Source organism: Gouania willdenowi, chromosome 16 (assembly GCF_900634775.1).
Source record: "Gouania willdenowi chromosome 16, fGouWil2.1, whole genome shotgun sequence".
Taxonomy (NCBI): domain Eukaryota; kingdom Metazoa; phylum Chordata; class Actinopteri; order Blenniiformes; family Gobiesocidae; genus Gouania; species Gouania willdenowi.
Genome location: NC_041059.1, coordinates 31866590 through 31885118, shown reverse-complemented (window position 1 = coordinate 31885118; position 18529 = coordinate 31866590). Strand labels below are relative to the sequence as shown.

Sequence of the window (18529 nt, the reverse complement as noted above, 5' to 3'; positions counted from 1 at the left end):
TTTTTTGAATGAGACTAATAATCCACACTCCACATCAGATGGTGGCGGTAATGCACCAATTGTTTTTTACCAACCGCCATTATAATCAACCAAAGAAGAAGAGTATCTACGGCCAACGCAGTCTAGTGGTGATCAATGTGGTCCTCAGCAGACCGAAAACTCCGGCACAGGCCTTTTGGGACTCTACACCACCACTTTGTCTCATATTCAGTACTTAACCAGAAGTGTAAGTGAACTCCATGTTGTTTTGGGCGTCTTTGCATGTTTCCATGCCTGCTGTGGCTGCGCGGCTAACAGGAGGCTAACTAGCTAACATCAGGCATGGGAAGCTGAAGTTTATCCTGCCTTCTGAAGCAGAGCTGCTGCATATTCTGTTTGACTCAAACATGATTACAGGTAAATTATTCTTTGCGTTGTCTATACAGGCCTGAGTTAGCATGAAAATGACATCTTGCTTGCTTCTTGTCCTCCAAACTAAACTCTCCAATGTCAAGTTAGGAACCCATAAATAGATCTGTGTAATACTGCCAAAGTGCAGGTTCACAGCATCCGCTTACCGCTTTCAAAATAAAATGTTAGGGTTGCGAGGCAATGGAGAAGCTGCATATGCAAATAGTAAACGGCACTTTAAACATGCTCTTGTGGACAAACTGAGTGTGTCATTCACGTACTCCAACTCGTTTTATGAGGTTCAATGTTGCTTGTTCAGATCGTAGCGTAGACTTTCACTGTGTCCTACTTGTTCAACTGAAGGCATTTTCAAAGCCCAATTTCTAGTTTTTTGGTAAGTTCAACATCAATCCAGAAGTGATTAATGGCATGTAAGGGTTTTACGGCAACATAAAATAGGCTTTATCAGGCAAAGTTTGCATGAATATTTTGATGGAAATTAAATTTTAAATGCTTTCACCCGTGTGCTGATCTTATGTAGGGCCCTATAAAATCTACATTGACGGAATCACGGAGTTGATCATTAAACGCGGAAATGGACAAAATCGGCATGAAACGCTGTCACCGTGGGGCAAAGAACGTTTTTTTTTTTTTTTATGGGGAAATATTTCCGGGGACTGCTTATTAGGTGCACCGCCCTCCTCCTCCTGTCCTGGTTGCATTAAACTCATCTTAAACCACCACAAACACCCTCTAAAACAACGCTCTGTGAAAACGTGATCAGCTTTAATCATCATCCCCTGTTCAGTGTTCGATGTTCATTCCAGCCTTTTGTCCGTGCCTAGGTACACATTCACAGTCAGCAAGCTACTTCAAGTACAACCGTTTCAGTGGGAACTTCCGGTTTACAAAGTATGTCTGTTGGACCAACGTTATTAGAATGTTACATTCTAACAACATCTCATCAGAGCTACAGAAGATAGGATAATTTAAATAAGGTTAATTTCAACTAAGATGATCAAAACTTAATCAATAAACCTGATCAGATTCAGTAAACCTTTGATCCCTGAGAGGAAATATGGTGACAATACTGATAATAACAATGCATCAATTTTATATAGCGCTTTTTTGGACACTCAGACGGAATTAAGGGATTATTCTTTCACTCCACACTTAGTGGTGGTAAACTACTATTGTAGCCACAGCTGCCCTGGGGCAGACTGACGGAGGCGAGGCTTCCAAAGTGCGCCATCGGCCCCTCCGAACACCACCAACACTCACGCACGACATTCATACTAGGCAATGTGGGTGAAGTGTCTTGCCCAGGGACACAATGACAGATACAACTGAGGTGACTGCCACCCCACTGTGGCACCTGAAATTCTCAGTGGTCTTCCATCCACCTACTAACCAGGCCCAGACCTGCTTAGCTTCCGAGATCTAACGGGATTGGGCAATGACAGGCTGGTATGGCCACCAATGCATCTTTATATGACATAAAAATAATTAAAAAAGGAGCAGTCAGAATAATCCATGTCACTACAACTTATATCTACCTTTTAATTGAAGTTTTTATTTATTTATTAGTATTTATTTTGTTTCCTCACAGGAGTTAAAAATTAATATTTGTCTTTAAAAATGTATAAATATTTCTAGAAAAAAACAGAATTTAAAAATTAAAGTGGAAAAAAAAACTGAATTTGGGAAAAAAATAAAACAGGTTTTATAGGGCCCTACTGATCTCCAAGCTGTCTTCTCCTCATTCTTCTGTATTTTCGGTATTGGGTCGCATCTCAAAGCCGTTGAGAACGCGCACCAGTGTCATTTTATGATACAATCAGTGTCATTTGATGTCATGTCTGCAGAACTGCATGGGGAAATCAGCTCCAGAATAGCAGTACAAAATGTATCACATAATCTGTTCAAGGCAATAGGGAGAAATGTGTGAGGCTCATTTTCTTTGGTTGTGAGCGCTAGGAATGTGCAATATTTTATTGTTTATGATTATTATCAAAAACATTCTCACCGGTAAGAATATGTTATCCCATGATATAAATGATAAATTCCCATGTCGGAAATTAGCGAGGGCCGTAGGCTATTTGTCCCTCAATTTAGCCAAGAATGCCCCAAATAAACTGTGTTCCACGGGCCAAAACTGCCCGTTTTTTCTTATTGTCATAAAGCTACAGAGAGCCATCGATTTGTTTATGGTCAGATTTAACACTTGTATGGAAGGATAAAAGCTACCATGTCACACGTTGTGTGAAATAAATGTTAGCATACATAACTATTTGTTATGTAACCTTTGTTATAACAAAGGTTTTGGCCTATAACTCCCACACCGTTTGTTGCACATTCAAAAACTTAATTTCCACAGATTCCTTGAATAGCACTGAATCACCTGGGCTAGGCCACGCCCATTTCTGCCTAAACGTTTGTCGGAGCAAAATTGCAAAAACTGTAAAACATTCTTTTTCGAACTACTCCTTGGGATTTTGTCTAATCAGCATGAAACTTGGCATGTAGATATTTTTGTTCGGAAAAAATATGCGCAGGTTATTAACGAGTAAAGTTTTCTAGCTAGCTATAAAAATGCGAACTGGTACATATATCCGTCAAAATAAATGCTAACAACCCCAAATCTGAGGTCCTTGGTTGGCATGAGACTCTGGGGGTATGAGCCAAATTTGAATAATGTAGGTCACTAGGGGGTGTTGCAATTTTTATATCTCCTAAATGGCAAGACCAATTTTTACCAAATTTGGTGGGTATGATCTTGGGTCGATCCTAAGGCCATATCTCAAAGTTATTCGCGATTGATTTAAGTGGGTGTGGCTTATTACATCATAACATATAAATAAACAAACATTTATTTCAGCTAAATTATTATGTTGAGGGCTGTGAAATTTACAGGGGAGATATAGAAGACCACAGACCACCCATACCAAAAATTGCGCCACTAGGTAGCGCTATAATTGCAAACACATTTTGGCCTCAAACTTTCACATTTTAATTCACAACTTCATAAACTTCATATCCATATGTTCCCTACATAGAGTCGCAGAGTCGCATCTTCTGACATTAGCCACGCCCACTCCCACGGCATATTGCTCTTTGTAAGTCACTACACATCAAAACCCTTACTTTTTCGAACTCCTCCTTGGAGTTTTGTCCGATCAGCATGAAACTTGGCACGTAGAGTCTTCAGTTGGACCTGATCTAAAGTTCAGCAAAGAATTTTCTTGGCTCAAAATATGCGTGAATAATTACTGAGTACATTTTTCTAGCTAGCTATAAAATGCATAACTGTTGCCTATCTCAGTCAAAATAAATACTAACAACACCAAAGCTGAAATCCTTGGTTGGCATGTGACTGCAAGGGTATAAGCAAAATTGTAATAATTTACGCCACTAGGGGACACTGTAAATATGGGAAATTTATATCTCTCAAATGGCACGACTGATTTTTACCAAATTTGGTGGGGAGGATCTTGGGTCGCTCGTGGGGCTGTATCTCGAAGTTAATTGAGACTGGTGAAAGTGAGTGCGGCTTATTACAACATAAAATATTATTAAACAAAACTTTATTTCAGCTGAAGTATTATGTTGAGGGCTGTGAAATTTACAGGGTACATATATAAGAGCACAGAGCCCACCCATACCAAAAAGTGCACTACTAGGTGGCACTATAATTGGTGCAAATGCATTTTGGCCTGTTACTTTCACATTTTAAATCACATCTCCCAAAACTTCATATCCACCTGTTCACAGCAAATGGCGTGTTGGCCTGTGTCCTGATGCTCGCCCCAAGCCCGTCATCCTTCGTGACGTACTTCCATGGGCTCCGCAAAACCTGGAGGCCGAGTCGCGTGGGAAGGCTTGGCCCCCTTTTGTAACTGCTTGCAGTTCTAGTATAACATTTTGTTCATGTAAACTGAGATGCATAACCCCCAATTTCCACTGGATGCAGCTCCGCTGCGTTACGTCACCGGAGCTCACTTTAGTCTGTGTTAAATTCCACCGGCTCTGCTGTGCTGTGTGTCAGCTCCTTCCCAGATGCGGTAGTCCAGTGCCCTCCGCCAGATATACGCAGGGCTCCTATTTCTGGCGGACACCGGAGCACGACGCATCAATCAGTACAGAGCAAGTGAAGCTAAACAGGAAATTAAGCACGTACGCCGCAATAAAATGTCGGGTTACTTTTCAAAATAAAACACTTCAGATTATATTTCAAGTAAATACGTCACCAAAACGTCATAATGTGTAAAAACAAATTCACATTCACTATATTGATTCCTCTCATACTATAACTGCACCTGTAAACTGCAGCAACTTTGATTTAGTTCATGTTTTACTGGTGCAGTTTTATCTCTTCTCTGTTAGCTGTTGCTAAAAAATGTGGCTATGACAAATTCAGAGTTCAACATTCTTGTACTCCTTCGTTAGGAACACTGACCTGTTTATTGCGTTTATTCGCATACTTTTAACTGCATTCTTTCGCGATTATATAAATATTGTGAGAACTGCTCTGTCTTGTGACGTCAGTCGTTCAACCGGAGTCCACCGCGGCGCACTCAAAACGCAACCGTGTGGATTACCGGACGGCAGACAGAGGTGAAAAGCCGGATCGGTACCGTGGTGCAGCGGAGACGTATCCAGTGGAAACCCCGGGTAAGAGTTTGAATATGCAAGATTGTTTTATTTCTTGATGTCAATTTATTTTATTTTAAACTATTTTTAAGTTTCAATTTACATGATCATTATGAATCACATCAAATTAAATCAAACATTATTCTATATAATTTTAACTGTATAGAATTTAATACACTGTATTGTCTTCATTGAGAAGGTTTTTTTTTTGGCTCCATGAGGACTTTAATCTAGGTGAGATGAGGTTAAATGGTTCCTTGGAGAGTAAAGGTTGCAGACCCCTGACCAGGGGAAGAGGGTTAGGGTTAAATTCAGAGAGCTGGACCCTCTGAATTTAATTCCATGGGGTGAAGTTATGCAGATGCTAAGTTGGTTATGCTACTGTTAAGTTAATTCAAGTACATCCTTTCTGCAAAATAAAATAAAAAAGGATACATGTAACCTGTTGTTATGCTTTGCTGTTATTTTAAAAAAAAAATTCTTTTTTTAAAATTATTTAAAATAAATGACCTGTTATTTCAGCCACTGCTTGTTGCATTAAAACTTAATATTGACATTAAAACATTAGCAAATATATCTCGAGTCATTGTCAATCTTTACTTCATACAAAACTACGGTACGCCAGTTAAGTCAACTATTCATTAGCATGCATGGCTATGCTGTATACGCTCCCCACCCCCGCTCAAAAAAAAAGGTGCCAAAGACCAAATTCTGTGGATTTCTTTTTTTTTTTTAATACCCAAAACATCTGCGGCATAGTGACATCATGAACCCTGAACCGCAAGTAGCGCACGCTCAATACCACGCTCATTGCCGAGAGGGCCGTAATCATAAAATGTTTTTGAACGTTTTGCTACACCAAATTACTCCAAAATAATGGATGCACATACTTGGGGTATTTGGAAGCCACTGACTAAGTTTCAGGTCGAATTCATACCGCGTCAGTAAGGGTGTGCGATCTGATGATATTAGATCGTTAAGGATTAAAAAATGACGACGATCTCCCAAATCACGGAGATCGTAGAACCGTCTGTAGTTCACATTTTAACCCTTGCGGTGGCGTCTGTGGTTCATACACAGCACATCCAAAGGTTTTTTCTCTGCCAAATCACACCGTTTGCTAGTCAGTAGCTCTGTGTGCGTGTGTGCGTAATAAGTCCGTGTGAATGTCGACATGCTTCCTCCATCCATGTCTTTTAAAGCTCTTATTAAATAAGATGGCCATCTTTGACTATTGTAGGAATTTGAAATTATAAACTCAGATCTGCTTTTTTTTTCTTCTTTCATTCTTTTTTGATGATGTGGGCATTAGCTCGTTTTTAATTCACTCTCCATGTTTAAAAAAGGTGTCATAACTTCTTTTTTTTTTTTTCTCTATACATTTAAGTGTATGGTAATTACCTGTTTAAAGGATGAAGGTATTATGCCTTATATTGCACTTTAATTTGTTTTTATATGATTCAAAATGTTATTTAAGCTTTGAATTGACACCTCAAGTTAAATGTTGTTTGTATTTAATGAGCAGAAAAAGGTTGCACTAAGTGTTCTACAAAATAAATGGCGAGCAAAGTTATTTGTCTGGTCTTCCTCTTTTTTTTTCTGCTGATCAGAAAAATTATCCGATCCGTGACTCAAAAGCGTGATACGATCCGAATCGTGATTTTTTTTTTTTAATCTGTTGCAGCACTACTATTCTGCATGTCAGCATTACAGACACCAAAGAATTATTAAGTGCTTAAACAGGGCAGAAGTACGCTCCGTAATATCACCCAGGCCTAATGTAACCAAAGCAGTAACGTTTCATCTCACAATTTTTCAGCATGCGAGCTACTTATAAAATTACCAAGTCACAATGATCTACCCACCACAAAAATGCACAACATATATTTCACATATATTTATTTTCACATAAATTGAGGATTCTTTACATGTACAATGTATGTTGATGTACCTTGCACTTTCACTGCAGACATCCCTCTGTATTAAAGCAGGACGCTCTGCGGCCGGGTTTTTTCCTCATATTTCCAGCATCTAACTCAGTCACGCTTTACAGCAATGATGATGATGATTATGAAGACAATGATTATAAAGCGCTGGTCAAGGAAAGAGATTTTAACTGTGCAATAATCACTGCAATAAGCTGATCAATGATCTGATTAAATCAACCTGTTACATTGTTTATCAACGAAGGCGTTTCAAATTAAAAGTGAACTTTGTCATTTTCACGGATTTCTATGACATTTACAAGCGTTGAAAAAACTCCATGTTCTGTGATTTCTAGAGAGCCCAAGAAAATGACATCACCACCTGCTTTTTCCTTGAGCCCGCCTTCATTCACACATACGTGCTTTTTGGCTCCTTACTCGCGGTGGGCGTGTCAGCTGCCTGAACCAGAGAATACGCGTAGGAGAGAAGCGCTTAACTGCAGGCGCACAAAAAAAATGCTTATGTCCTGACGGTAGAATAGACCCCAAACTGCATTGAAGTCCCATCTCCAAGACACCACACACTCTGTGTTTTTTGATTGCTGTGTGGATCATTTCTTGTGCTCACCGGTTTAATCCCATCCAACTAATGATCTTTATAACGCGTACCAAGTGCCGTTGTGATGTAGTAAAGAGCAGCTTCGTGGTCAGAATTTTGGTTCATCATTAGTTTATTATGAAGAACATTGCAGTCATAATAGGATGTTGCAGTCCCAGTAATAAGGTGAATATACTGATTAGTTTACCAAATTGATTTGTTTTGTGTCTTTGTGCTTCCTGCAGTCTGCAGTTGAGCTCCCCAGCAGGATAAAGAGAAGGAGCGGGAGAAAACGATGATCATGCAGCACATCCTCACTCTCAGGGCACTAAGGCGGATGGTAGCTGCACACCCCCTGCCGGTGGGCTCATCAGTCGCTGAGCCTGCCCGGGTCCACTATTGCTGCGCGCTGCGTTTCCCTCCATTGCTGCCTGCAGGTCAGCATCATTTTTTCTCCTCGGGTTCTAGCACAGGCCAGCTGAAACAGAAGGAACTACAGGAAGGGGCTTCAGGGTCCGAGCCTCCAGAGATTGACCCCCTCCAGGACAAGTCCATCGGACTGTTTCAGAGGTTTAAGAAGACCTTCAAACAATATGGGAAAGTTTTGATCCCAGTGCATCTGCTGACGTCCACTGTCTGGTTTGGGACTTTCTATTATGCTGCTATGAAGTGAGTCATGACACAATGTTGTATGTTAGCAACTAGTTACACTCATTATAGTCCTGTGAGCCGAGCTGTGGTTGCGCTTCAGAGCTCTTTATGGTTTCTCTCAGAGGAGTGAATTTGGTGCCGTTCTTGGAGATGATTGGTTTACCTGAGTCAGTCGTTGGCCTGATGAGAGATTCGTCCAGTGGCTACGCACTCACCGCCTACGCCATGTACAAGGTAACAATACAAGGTCTTATTTTGTTTGTGTATGAAACGGACCTTTCTAATCATGCCAGGCTGTGTGCTGCAGCTGTTCCCAGCCCATCTTTTGAGAAAGAGGTGTTTAATCTCAGTGGGACTTTCCCAGTTTTTAGACTGATTTCATTGTCGTCACAATTTTATTAGCAAGTCTTCGGTTTTTCTCTCCATCTCACACACACTCACCACCTCTTGAACCAGTTTGAACCCTGGTCTGCATGCAACACGCCATCACTATTCTTCCACATAAAATAAGATTACTATTGTAGGATCAGCAATTTCTAGCTCAGATTTGAAGACTTAAACAATTAGTGTTTGTAGTCTGGTTCCTCCACCTGCTGGTGAGGATTTATATTTAAAAGAGAATGTAAAAAGTCTTTGCTGGCATCAAGACAGTTTAATTTTTCTGCTTTATTGTGAAGGGAAAGAAACCTAGTATTGTATTTAAAGGGGCAATATTATTTTTTTTAAAAATCACTGTATAATGGTTTTGCTACAGTGACATACATCCCTTTAGCCTCATTCAGAGGGCCAAAGTTGAAAAAGTTCTGTTTCCTTCCTCCCTTATTATTACACATTTTGTAAAAAGTTTAAGTAGCCGTTATACCACTTTGTATTGCCTTTATGAAAGGATTTGATGTGTTTGTGACCCAATGCTACCCAGCTGTTGGAGAAAACAATGGACTATTGTCTGGTAACATGCCCCCCCCCATTTAGTGTACTGCCTGGATGACTTGCGCAGTTCAGCTACGCTAAGAATTTAAGTATCTTTCCCACTGGAAATTCTACCAACGGCTTGTTCAGATCATAGAGGTTAGTACAAAACCACAATATATTTCAACTCAAATATCTAAACATACTCCATTTAAAAAATGAAGAAAATCTTGCGTCTCGGCTTTCCTTCACGACGTAACTGCTATTCACAAAGGGGTCTATTTTTCCATGCCTGTAAGTAAGTAAGTAGTTTATTTATAAAGCGCTTTTTGCAGATAAAATCACAAAGTGTTGTACAGAGTTGTGGTAAAAGTACAAGTGCAACACAATAGAATAATAAAACAAGAGTGCATACAGTAAATATCATAAGAACAGCAACATTAAAGGATAAATAAAAATTAAAATCCAGTTAACTAAAAGCTTTTGTGTAAAGTGTAGTCTTCAGCAGTTTTTTTAAAAGTGTCCACACAGTTGAGCTCCCTGAGAGACTGGTGCAGGTTATTCCAGAGTCTGGGAGCTACAGCCTGGTCTTAAATTTAGTTTTTGGGGTCTTTAGGAGACCCTGACCTGAAGACCGAAGGCATCGCCCTGATGAGTAGGGGCACAACAAGTCCGAGATATATTTAGGGGCCTGACCATGTAATGCTCGGAACGTGATAACTAATATTTTATATTCTATGCGAAACTTAACTGGAAGCCAGTGCAGAGTAGCAAGAATGTGGGTGATGTGGGATATTCTAGAAGCACCAGTTAAAAGTCTGGCAGCTGCGTTCTGAACGATCTGGAGTCTGTTTAGGGTCGACTTATTAAAACAAGTGAAAACAGAATTACAATAGTCAATACGAGATGATATAAATGCGTGTATGACCAGTTCCAGATCTGATTTTGATAGTAGATGCCTCACTTTAGAGATATTTCTCAGGTGGTAACAGTTTTTAGTCAATTGACGACAATGTCCCTCCAAAGACATGGACTGATCAAAAACAACCCCAAGGTTTCTGAGGCTGGTTTTAACAGATGAGCCCAGATCACCAAGGGAGTTTTTAATCAGAGGGAACCTTTTATCTGGAGCGATGATCAGAGTTTCTGTTTTGTTTGAATTTATCTGGAAATAATTTGATGACAGCCAGTTTTTGATACAGGATATACAATCTAAGAACTCTGATAAAAAGTGAAACTCAGAGTCATTAAAGGAGCAGTACAACTAAGTCAAAAAAACATGCAGTTCCACTGTTTTTGGCTGCGCACTATTCTCCCCTTGTACTTAAGTCTGTTGCTGCGCCCCTCCATTCCAGTTACGCACTCTGGGTGGAGCGGCCCTGAAATGTGGACATTCCCTATTCAAATCTGGCCTTACGCGCATTTTCCCGTCTGCTTAAATTATTTTCCTCTTGCACGCTTCTAAATCTAGAATAAGTACAGCGCCCCAATAAGGTGAAACATTATATTGCACTAGAAGTTTGGACTTTTTAAGCCACACAGACTTATGATATTGCAAAAGAGATGCTCAGAAAGAATCTATCCAAACTGATACTGTCACATTGTTACACTGTCACAGGGTTCAATATGTTCACACTTAAAAGTTGTAGACAGAATAAACGTGTTACATTTCATTATATTTTATCCATGCCATCCTCTGCTGCGTCGTAGAGCTGACAGTTGTGTGCACCCGAGTTGCGCCTCAGCTGCTGATGCTCGATAAATTAATCTCTGACAGACGTCAGACTTCTGTCCACGTTGGTCACAGTGATGTCCAACTACTTTCATACTATGTTCAAGCCACAGTTTGATCCACTACAGAGTAAATAATAAATGAAGCTGTTGTATACAGAGGTTGGTGAAATGCGCATGAGACGATGGATACTTGTTTAAATGAGGCTCATCTTCAGTTCGGACTCGCTCACATCAGCTCCATAAGACATTAATATTTAAAACTGTGTATTTTTTAGGAAGTCAATTGTTCTGTTTCATTGCAAACACCTCTGTCTCCTCTGTATTAAAGCAGGACTCGCTACGGGATTATTTCCTCAAAACTTAAGCGCATCACACTCGATCCCACTTTAGAGCAGGTACCGCTGTGATGATGATGATTATACACTGATCATTTCTGAATGTAGGAATGGAAGAAGTTAATAAAATCAGGCTTTCCACACAAACAAACGTTAATCTGTCTATAGTGTCGGAGGGATTTTTTTTTTTTTTAACTATGGTTCGGACAGATGAATGCTGCCGATCCTCACACTGCAATTATTTTATCAAAATCAACCTGTTACATTGTTTATCAACAAAAGCGTTTCAAATTAAAAGTGGGCTTTATCATTTTCACAGATTTTAATTACATTTACAGGCGTTTGGAAAACTCCGTTTGGAATTTCTAGACAGCCCCAAAAAAATGACATCATGGCCCAGTCTGCCTACTTTGCTTCAGACCTCCTTCTTTGACAGACTACATGCTTGTGGTCAACTTACGCGCGGTGGGCGTGTCAGGAGCCTGGACCGGAGAAGATGAGCAGGAGAGAAGCGAGTAACTGCAAGCACATAAAAAAATTCCAGATGGGAGACTAGGCCCCAAAGAGAGCTACGCAAAACCTGCGGCTGTCAATCATTGTCATATATGACATAAAATCCAGTTTTTCAACCTCAAATAACTTATTTAAAACAAACTTCACAGAAAAATTAGCACTTGAACACAATGTAGGGTGATCATAAATAATGATCACAGATGAGTTTAGGTTTGGAAAAAAATTATGTGATGAGTATTTTAACTTTACAGTTTGACCCACATTCCATCTGTTAACATTGAGGAGGTAGGGTTTATGACCTTTACTGCAGCCAGTCAGCAGAGGGAGCTCTAAAAATAAAAGCTTCACTTCACCGGAGAGTTTGTTCCTTTCATTTATTTTTTTTTTTTTTTTACAGTCTATGGTTTAAACTGGCAAATAATGGGCCTGACAAATTGTGGATGTGGCTAAATTGGTAAAAATAAGCATTAAAGGTAGGTGATTTTCAAAAGCCAGCAGGATTTTGAATGTAGCCTCCCTGATGGCTCCGCCTTTACCCCCCTCGCCCCTCCCCTCTGTGCTCCGTCTCACTCGCATGCATGCGCACGGCTGCTGTAGAAGCGGACCTGAGCTCATCGCTTTTATCGTATTGTCTAGAAACTTTGTTGTCTCATTCAGCAGTAAGTAAACAATAAACTTTACCATTATGTATATTAAAAAACGTGACCAAAAACTCTGTTTTAACTCTGTCAGCAATGACGCACTTTCACGCTTTCAGTTTGACCTCGTGCATGCGTGGGGTCGAGAACGAGCAGGGAGACAGGGAGATGTAATCACAAACAGTTCATTTTTTTCCATTGGTGGAAGTTATTACAGATTTACAGCTGCTACAGTTGATGGATTTTCTTCATTCCTTTATCAGAGCACATAAGATCTTAATTTCTATCAGGACATTAAGACAATTTCAACCAAAAACTTAAAAAGTGTATCTGGAGGAAAGGTGAAGAGGTGAAAAGAAGTGACATTAATGGGCCGACATATGCAACGTTAGGTGGGAAAAGTGCCGAAAATGTCTGGAAAGTGGAAAAAATGTGCAAAACAGGTCTTGAAATTTGATGAGAAGTGGTAGAAATGGGACTAATGTAGAGTAATTTATATACCAGCAGCAGAACTATAAAGACTCTTCTTAGGCTGACAGGGAGCCAGTGTCAATACTTTAAAACTGTGGTAATGTGTTCTGACCTCTTTGTTCTTGTTAAGACCTGAGATGCAGCGTTCTGAACTCGAAGCTGTAGCTGTTTGATGCTCTTTTGGGAGATTCCAGTCAGAAGACCATTACAATCATCTTCGCTTCTTTGATCTTTTTCTTTACCCCAGTCAGATGCTGAACTCACAGTTTGTCATTGATGACACAGTTTCATGCTCATTATTTGACTTTTTCTGGTTGCAGATTGCAACTCCTGCAAGATACACAGTCACCCTGGGTGGAACATCGCTGTCTGTGCAGTATCTCCGCAAACATGGACACCTCCCCACACCTCCACCTGTCAAAGACTACTTCCAGGACAAAATGGAGGAGACAAAGGAGAAACTGACTGAAAAGATGGAGGAGACAAAAGAACGCTTATCTGAGAAAATGGAGGAGACTAAAGACAAGCTGTCTGAGAAACTACAGGAAACAAAAGACAGAGTGTCCGAGGGGAAGGCCTTTTTTAGGAAGAAGGGTGAATGAACAAAAAATGATCAGTTCAATATGGACTGCTATCAGTGAAAAGAGGCATCAGTCAAAGACCAGAAGTGAAACTGAGGTAGAATTTTGCACATCCTCACATTCTTTATGTTTGGTGTTCCACATATCAGCCAGCAGTGCAGCACCATGCATGCACTTTTTAGTGTGCAGCCTGACTGACAGCTGCACTGCACTGGTTTCAGGACGGAATGAAGGAAAAAGTGAGTGTCCAGCAGAACAACACACTTCTTCATGTAATTGCTGAGTAGAAAACCAGAAATCAGTGCTGCTGTCAACCTGTCTTTTTTAATGTTTGAAGACCAAGTCCTTTCCCATACAGTTTTATTTCAGATAGCCAAAGCTAACCTACAGCAATAGGTGGGCCAGGAGCGTGTAACCACACATGGAAACATGGAGACATAGTGAACCATGGATAGATGAGAATGGCATGGACACAAAAAGAAGTGGAACACCGTGGACTGAAACATCTCTGCAGGTGTTCTTGTCAGACATTCACACAGATGGTTAAACCGCACCAGAATAAAAATAAGACGCCAATTGGTGTTGTGAGCAATTTTTGTAAGATTTATAATTACTTCAATACATTTGTTTGATTTTATCTTGTTACCAAAATAAAGCTCAAAGTGAGATAGCTCCCAAACCGGATGATGGATAAAAGCTCTGACACACATGCTGCTCAGTGTGCTGATGCTTGGTTCAGAGCAGGGTTGCGGTCAATTATACTTATAATTAATGGGACATGGGTACCTATGGCTTTTGCTTTTATTATTATTTATAGGCTGCTTTTGATAATTTGACCCCCTGAGCATGCCCAAAATCTCACCAAAATTGACATGAACCTCAGTCTGGTAAAAATTTGGAATTTGCCGCAATTCAAAATATTGGTAGAAAAAATGTGCGCGTATTATAGACACAAAAAGTGCGATTTGACCGATTCATACAAAATCAGCCCAAAACCAAACAGGAAGTCGGCCATCTTGGGTCAAAGGTCAAAAATAGTTTCACCCTGGAAACGCATTTGCGCTAACTAGTCTGAGGGGCTTCACCCGATTTGCTTCAAACTTAGCCAGAACACTAAGGACCCACTGAAGATTAAACAACATCTAAGGAATTTGCATATCTCTAACGGTTTGGTCATGGTGCCGCTGCAAAGTTGCAATGCTAATTTTTGTTAGCACGCCACAATTTCAAAATCCCCATAACTCTGACATGCAAATTTCAATCACCTTCAAATTTCACACAAATGACATTTGTCCACTCCTCTTCATGACTGCCTTGAAACATTTCCCATTATGCCTTGGGTTTTTGACTGGCTCCATTTACAGTCATGTTCACTGTTAGTACGCCATAATAGAAAAATGCATATAACTCTAATATACAAAGTTCAAACTGCCTCATATTTGATACACATGACTGTCCAGCTTTAAACAAGACACAATGTGAAAATGAACCATCATGTCTTGCGTTCTCAGATGACACCACTTTAAGTGGTGTCTGACGCTAACAGCTCTAGTGGAAAGACGATATGTTGTGTTGACCTAAAAAAACTGTTGGATGAACCTAGACGGATGGGAGCAGGTCTCTGGGCAGGCAGGGCGTTGCAAATCGAGACCACCGATGTCGACACCCATGACAATTTCATTTGTTTTGGCTGGCAAATGTTAATCTAACAAAATTAACATTGTAAAACACCATTTAGGAAACTTAAACAATTATTTAGCCTCCATACTCTCCCAGCAACAAAATATATATCATGACACGGCAGCGCAGTGTTTGAAACACAGAAACATGTTCCGAGTTGTTAACAGAGGTGCATCTACAAAGCCAATTTCCAATTATCTTTTTGTACCATTCACTGTGAAAAGTAAGAACAATATTCTGACCTTTCCTTTGCTGAAGGTCTGGTAGCTTAGGTGTTGGTCATATACTGCTCAGTGTACAATTAACACTGATTTCTTGAACCACTCGTTCATTAGAGGAGGGATAGGTGGCGCTCTTCTCTTCTTCGTGGACAGTGGTTTCACCTTAAGTCTTTCATCTGATTAACCAGATGCAATGATTCACAGTCAGGAGACACACTCAAGTTGATGTTAGAGCTGCTCTTTTTTGTAAAGACAGTGAAGGCCAGCAGTGACTGGTGTCAGCACACTGTGGTCTTCTTGTAAGCCTCTCTGCATGTTCTCCTCGTTACAGATCCAATAGTGTTCCAGGCAGGTTTCACACTTATTGGCCTCTCATCATGAACACAATCTTCCTTGGGTCTGATAGTTCATTTTAAGCCAGTTGGTGAAGAGCTCAGTTCATTATACTCACTGCTTCCAAACAGCTGCACAGTTGTTTTCAGATTGTCTGAGCCTATTTAGACTAACATTGAGAAATACAGAAATATCTCTCACTGTTGTAATTATAAGTGAATTGTAATTGAGTTCAGGTAATTGATTGTAATTATAATTGGCCTGATAATTTTATTTGAAAAAACTGCCAATTACAATTTAATCTATGGCTTACATATATGTAGTTGTTTCATGTCAAGTTTACCTGTCAGTTCTCTTGAGAATAATTTTACCATTTAAAAAAAAAATTTAAATCTAGGGGTATACGGACTCAGACACCCACACCAAAACTATTAATGCCAATATTTTAATTGATTAGGAAGCCAAACAAGCTAATCAAGACATTAAAAATAAATTAGATGATGGATAATATTTTTAGGGTATTTTTAAGATGGGTCAAAACAGACCTCTCATCAGAGATGCTAACACAAGAGGAAAGGGCTTACCTATTTCAGACTCAAATGTTGTGATTAATTGTAATTGAACTTTAGCAATAATCATTTTAATTTAAAAAAAAAAAAAATGCCAATCAACATAATTGCAATTGAGCATGGATAAAAAATAAATTGTAATAAAAAATTGTAATTGACCCCAACCTTGGTTCAGAGTAGCTGAAAAATACAAACCCATCTCTGATAGTAAAGCTGCACCCCCTTCACCCTCCCCCACCAACTGACCTCTGCTGTCCAGCCACTCATTATGCAGAAAGTCTTTGCACACACCTGGCCTTCCTCCCACTGGGAGTGCAACACACAGGACACAAACCCTTTCTGTAGGAAGATAATGTGTCCCCAGCTGTGAGAGCGACGGCTAAACATGCCTCACATGTCAGAAGCAGGGAGTGTGTTTAAACTGTCCACGGTCATTCCCGTCCTCTGCAGAGGTCGGGGGAAATGGTTGACAGACCATGTGCATTTGTAAGGTGTTGATGGGATCATTTGTCTTACCGGTCAAATATGAGTACAACTACTGGTGTTCATCAGCAGTTGGCAAACTTCTTCAGCTCAAGACCCAAAACACAAATACAGACCCTCAAACAAAACATAACACCACTGCATGGTTGACCTGCCTGAGCCGTCTCATCTCACTGCCCTGTGACAAACAACTGATGTCCTAACCGCGGGACATGTACTGTGCTCTGCCTCTGCAAGGTAAACGCACAGACAAATATAAAGTGTGTGTATGTGTTAATCTGAATGAGTGAACACAATAAACTTACACTTCATACACAATATAAAGTTCAAAGTTTTTAGAGTAAAACTCTAGTTTAAATGTTAAATAGTCAAATCCCCTGTTTTTGTATTTGTAAATATGGAGTAGTTATTCCCTTGTACTTAAACTACTTACATTATTCAATCCTGCAATTGCAAGATGATGTTCTTGCATAGAAACTATGAGTTTACATAGAAATTACAATAAACATTCTGATTACATTTCAATAATTTAAAACTTTTGATTATGCTTTTATCCATTCCATATCTTTCAACAATACAGTAGCAAGGAAAGCATTTTTTATTATTATTGGGTGGAATTTGTTGTTTTTTTTAAAATTAAATCGTTTTTTGTTTTGGACTGATCTCTCTTTTAAGAAAGGTAGGTGTGTGTGCGCGTATATCTCCCAGACGCGGTATCCGTTGGACCTGAAACTTTGTTAATGGTTTCCAAATACACCATCCCTTATTTTGGAGTAATTTGGTGAATTAAATGCTAAATAAATAGCCTTGAAAGCTGGTGCTACAGGTGTTCTAACTTTTCTTGGTTAGTTACAACCCCCTCTGTCTGAATAAAGTGTGTTCCAACACTGTGGTACCAGACCCTCATGAGCATCAGCTGAACAGTATATTGTTCATGGATTCCATGATTTATTTTTCAACTCAAATTGTTCATTTGTTCTATGCTTTCATTTGCGAGAGCATTGACACAATAAACTGAGTAAGTTTCAGTAAAAAACTGGAAATAATGTGTTCTAAAATTTTTGACCGGTAGTGCCCTCTTAAAACAATAAGAAATATCTCAGAGGAAAAAAAACAAACTATAAATAAAAACTAAAGGCTTACAGAAAAGTAAATAATTAATATACACTTCAATAAATAAAATAAAATTTGCATCACATGGTCCTATACCGACTCTGAGCTTCATTCTGTGTGTTGTCTGTGGAGATGGGAGGTGAAGACCTGATCAAAAGTGGGGAGGGTCAGCTCCACTCTTCATGGCCTATACATGCTCATGCACTGCTCAAACATAATATAAAGGCTTAGTAATTTTACACAATTGAAAATCATCATTTAGCCCAAATCCCAAACACACAGTTTAAATGAACGAATTACTGTTCTAAAAACCTTCCCACATATTACAAGCATCAATTTACACTTGCTACAGAATTACATTTATTGAGCTGATAATTGAACTTATCTTACCTTACACAGTTTTAAGTTTCCTCCTTAATTTTCAAATCCCTCTCTGAACCTTCATGGAGATTTAATCAATCGGGAGGGGTCTACCTGCTGTTATTTTTAATTAAATCCACAAATATTTGGTCTCATTCTATCTGTGGCAATGGGGACATCGCCACCTGAGAGCCTGCACCCTAGGATAGAAACTTCAATGAGATGGGCACAAAGTCCAGAATAAAAACCCACAGGCAGAGAGCGTGATTCCAATCAAATAAAACTACTTTATTAACAATAAGTCTCAGTGCTGGTTTTATTAGATCTTAGTGCAGCTTTTGACACTATAGATCACTATATTCTACTAGAGAGATT

The 18529-nt window shown here is 39.5% G+C and overlaps 1 protein-coding gene and 1 pseudogene across 1 annotated transcript; one reads left to right on the top strand and one right to left on the bottom strand.

Annotated features, from left to right (window-relative positions):
- The first annotated feature begins 68 nt into the window (after positions 1-68).
- On the top strand, positions 69-13987 carry fam210aa (family with sequence similarity 210 member Aa). Its single transcript, XM_028471748.1, has 4 exons — positions 69-226; positions 7809-8232; positions 8337-8448; positions 13135-13987. The coding sequence occupies exons 2-4, from the start codon at positions 7859-7861 to the stop codon at positions 13414-13416; spliced, it is 768 nt and encodes a 255-aa protein (XP_028327549.1). The 5' UTR covers positions 69-226; positions 7809-7858; the 3' UTR covers positions 13417-13987.
- Positions 1754-1871, bottom strand: LOC114478691 (uncharacterized; annotated as a pseudogene).
- Positions 13988-18529: the final 4542 nt, after the last annotated feature.

What these genes read in the sequence shown, in the direction of transcription:
- fam210aa (XM_028471748.1), top strand. Translation starts at nt 7,859, where the DNA reads ATGATCATGCAGCACATCCTCACTCTCAGGGCACTAAGGCGGATGGTA. An exon ending in TTCTATTATGCTGCTATGAA is followed by an intron (nt 8,233 to 8,336) that starts GTGAGTCATGAC and finishes GGTTTCTCTCAG; the next exon opens with AGGAGTGAATTTGGTGCCGT. An exon ending in CCGCCTACGCCATGTACAAG is followed by an intron (nt 8,449 to 13,134) that starts GTAACAATACAA and finishes TTCTGGTTGCAG; the next exon opens with ATTGCAACTCCTGCAAGATA.